General features: G+C 44.4%; 1 protein-coding gene across 1 annotated transcript in view; it reads right to left on the minus strand.

Annotated features, from left to right (window-relative positions):
- Positions 1-2,868, minus strand: part of htra3b (HtrA serine peptidase 3b) — a 44,491-nt gene extending 41,623 nt beyond the window's left edge. Inside the window, exon 1 of the mRNA XM_043698729.1 lies at positions 2,039-2,868. Coding sequence (XP_043554664.1) covers positions 2,039-2,480 — 442 coding nt within the window. The 5' untranslated portion in view covers positions 2,481-2,868. The remainder of the gene's footprint in view (positions 1-2,038) is intronic.
- Positions 2,869-3,842: the final 974 nt, after the last annotated feature.

A 3,842-nucleotide genomic window follows, 5' to 3' on the forward strand; every position in this document is an offset into this window, starting at 1 on the left:
CTTCTTCAGGAATCTGAAGAAGGGCTTATGCCCGAAACGTCGATTCTCCTGTTCCCTGGATGCTGCCTGACCTGCTGCGCTTTTCCAGCAACACATTTTCAGCTCTAATAGCATGCTGGCCTTCATAACAAGAGTATTTGAGTATAGAAGCAAAGGAGGTGCTTTTGTAACTGTACAGGTCCCTGGTGAGACCACACCTGGAGTATTTTGTGCAGTTCTGGTCTCTAAATTTGAGGAAAGACATTCTGGCTATTGAGGGAGTGCAGCGTAGGTTCACGAGGTCAATTCCTGGAATGGCAGGATTACCTTACACTGAAAGACTGAAGCGACTGGGCTTGTATACCCTTGAGTTTAGAAGGCTGAGAGGGGATCTGATTGAGACATAAGATTATGAAAGGATTGGACACTCTGGCAGCAGGAAACATGTTTCCACTGATGGGTGAGTGCTGAACCAGAGGACACAGCTTAAAAATATAGGGTAGACCATTTAGTACAGAGATGAGGAGAAACTTCTTCACCCAGAGAGTGGTGGCTGTGTGGAATGCTCTGCCCCAGAGAGCAGTGGAAGCCCAGCCTCTGCATTCATTTAAAAAAGAGTTGGATAGAGCTCGCAAAGATAGTGGAATCAAGGGTTATGGAGATAACGCAGGAACAGGATACTGATTAGAAATGATCAGCCATGATCATAATGAATGGCGGTGCAGGCTCGAAGGGCTGAATGGCCTACTCCTGCACCTATTGTATATTGTATTATATTTCAGTCTTCAGTTTACCGATCTTAATGTATGTCTAATCAACATCAGAGCAAAGTATTTTTTTAAATATTGAGTCAATTTATTTGTTCAGAATACAACATTTGTTAGGAATTCATTATCCTTATAATAATTGCAGAATAATTTGTTTGTCTTTCTAACATGCATCGTCAGATCCATATATTATTTTAATCCATATTTTAATTTAATCCATTGCAACAATGCTATTGTTTTCAGGTCAACTATCCCACAGTGGAACCAACATTTTGCATCCAACATGCTTTGCAAACTGACTTTTGCTCATTTGAATAATCACAGTAATCTCAGCCCTATGAATTCAGAGAACTATAACTACTTTTCACTGCAATAATTCCTGTTCATGTCTGCGCATTGCACAGTCATGTAGCAAAATTAAATTTCTCCTTCTTCTAAGTGTACTGATAGATTTTCGAAAATCTAAGTGTTGCTAATATATAATTATTGTTCAGTTCAGTAGGGGGTATAAATGTGTAATAATGGCTCAGTACATGAAGTAATGTGAAGATATTACAATGTACAAACTCACAATGATTGTGGCAGGAAACATGTTTCCGCTGATGGGTGAGTGCCGAACCAGAGGACACAGCTTAAAAATACAGGGTAGACCATTTAGGACAGAGATGAGGAGAAACTTCTTCACCCAGAGGAGTGGTGGCTGTGTGGAATGCTCTGCCCCAGAGAGCAGTGGAAGCCCAGCCTCTGGATTCATTTAAGAAAGAGTTGGATAGAGCTCGCAAAGATAGTGGAATCAAGGGTTATGGAGATAAGGCAGGAAGAGGATACTGATTAGAAATGATCAGCCATGATCATAATGAATGGTGGTGCAGGCTCGAAGGGCAGAATGGCCTACTCCTGCACCTATTGTCTATTGTAAATCACTGAAACATCTACTGGCTGTGAAAGATGCTACATAAATTCAGGCCTTTATTTTTAAATTCTCCAATATACTTTCCTCCAAAATCTCACTAAAACAAACACACTGACCAAGTTTGTGCTGCAGAGGATGTGGTAGAGGCTGATACAAATAAAGCATTTGAAAAGCATCTGGATGGGTATATGAATAGGAAGGGTTTGGAGGGATATGGGTCGGGGTGCTGGCAGGTGGGTCTAGATCAGGTTGGGATATCAATTGGTGGCCACACCAATTAGAAAACTCAAGCTGGTGGCTGCGAAATAAGGTTTTCAGGTAACTTGTAAAAGTTGCAATAAAGGCCAAGCGTTGCACATTATTAAAAGGACTTGTTTACCTGGTTTACAGGCGCCCTTGTGAACTTGAACGACGGGTGGCAGTCTGAGCTGCAGGGCTCTCCTGCTGACCAACTTGAGCTTGCACACGTTGTCATGGGTGGTGCCGTCGCTGCCGCACACTTTGTGGTTGGATTTGCAGCGGCAGATGCCCGGTCCCCTCGCCAGGCGCTTGCCGAGGACAGACTTGCACTGCATGCCGTCCCCGCAGCCGACATCTCCCGGGAGCCCGCAGCTCTGTCCCTCCCCGGCCGCGCACACCAGGCAGCAGTGACAGGCATCGTGCACATAGCCATTCAGACAGCTCGGGCTAGGGCACTTGGACACATCGCAGCGGCGGGAGCACTGGGGCTGGGGCTGCGGGGAGACTTCAGCATCGGTCAGCCCACCACTGACTGTCTGCAGCAAGCAGCTCAACACAAGGGCAGCAGCTAAACTCGCCATCGCTGCAGCACAGGGACTAAACTCAGTTCATACACACAATGCAAACTGACCAACTCCAAACAAGCCAATGCTGTTGAGCTCCGAGCGGAAAGGGATTGTTATTCCAAATTAACTTGTATTGCGACCGCCTCAAAATGTGTTAAAAGTTTACGGCGTGAAAACCCAACATAAAATAATTGAATGAAAACCCAAAACACGGTAACTTGAGAACTAAGATACCGAGTGCCCGAAAAACTTTTCCCCAGTTGGAAATCTGAGCTCAGCAGAACCAAAACAGACCGAATCAAAGCGGAAAATCACCTCTGCAAAGGGACTGAGTGAGAATGATGAGCGAGACTGGAAAGCCAAAGTAATAAAGAAAGCTCCTTGAGTTTTTTTTTCCCACCCCGTGACTCATTACACTCCAGCCAATGTAGAGGTCCCAGCGGCTGCAGTGACCCAACCCACACAGAGAGGATCCACTTGTTGGCGAAGGGTAGGAAAGCTCTTTCTAAACGCTTGAACCTCCCATAATCACAATCCCCACTACAGAAGTCAATTTCAAATGATCAGTGCTTTAAAATAAAACTCTGGCAATTGAAAGCTTATACATACCTGAAGGTAATATGTAATAAGACACAGCACAAAAAAAATTAGTGTTGGAAACTGATTACATTTTCGCAAGCAAATTGACCGGCTTTTGTAGAAATGTGGCTCTAGGGATGTTTAATGCTTGGTTGAATATAAAAACAAATGAACTTCTTCGAGTTCTCTGTCTGAAGGCTAGTGCTTGGCTAAAGTTCACGGAAGGCTGTGAACCCAGATGAAAGGCTGAGCTTTCAACACATCTGGACAAAGTTAAAAATCACACAACACCAGGTTATAGTCCAACAGGTTTATGCAACATAGAAAAGTACAGCACAGAACAGGCCCTTCGGCCCACGATGTTGTGCTGAGATTTAATCCTATAGTAACAATCTATGCACCCCTCAACTCACTGCTATCCATGTGCATGTCCAGTAGTCACTTAAATGTCCCCAATGACTTCACTTCCACCACCTCAACTGGCAACACATTCTATGCATTCACAACTCTCTGCGTAAAGAACCTACCTCTGATGTCTCCTTTATACCTTCCTCCTAATATCTTCAAACTATGACTTCTTGTACCAGTCAATCCTGCCCTGGGGAAAAGTCTCTGGCTATTGACTGTATCTATTCCTCGCATTATTTTTGTACACCTTTATTTGGAAGCACTAGCTTTTGGAGCACTGCTCCTTCGTCAGGTAGCTAGTGGAGATCCTGTCCACTTTGACCTGGCAGTTGATGATGTCGATGGTAGGCATGATGTGGTGGTGCCAGTGTTGGACTGGTGGACTGGGTT

This window comes from Chiloscyllium plagiosum, chromosome 1 (assembly GCF_004010195.1).
Source record: "Chiloscyllium plagiosum isolate BGI_BamShark_2017 chromosome 1, ASM401019v2, whole genome shotgun sequence".
NCBI classification, from domain to species: domain Eukaryota; kingdom Metazoa; phylum Chordata; class Chondrichthyes; order Orectolobiformes; family Hemiscylliidae; genus Chiloscyllium; species Chiloscyllium plagiosum.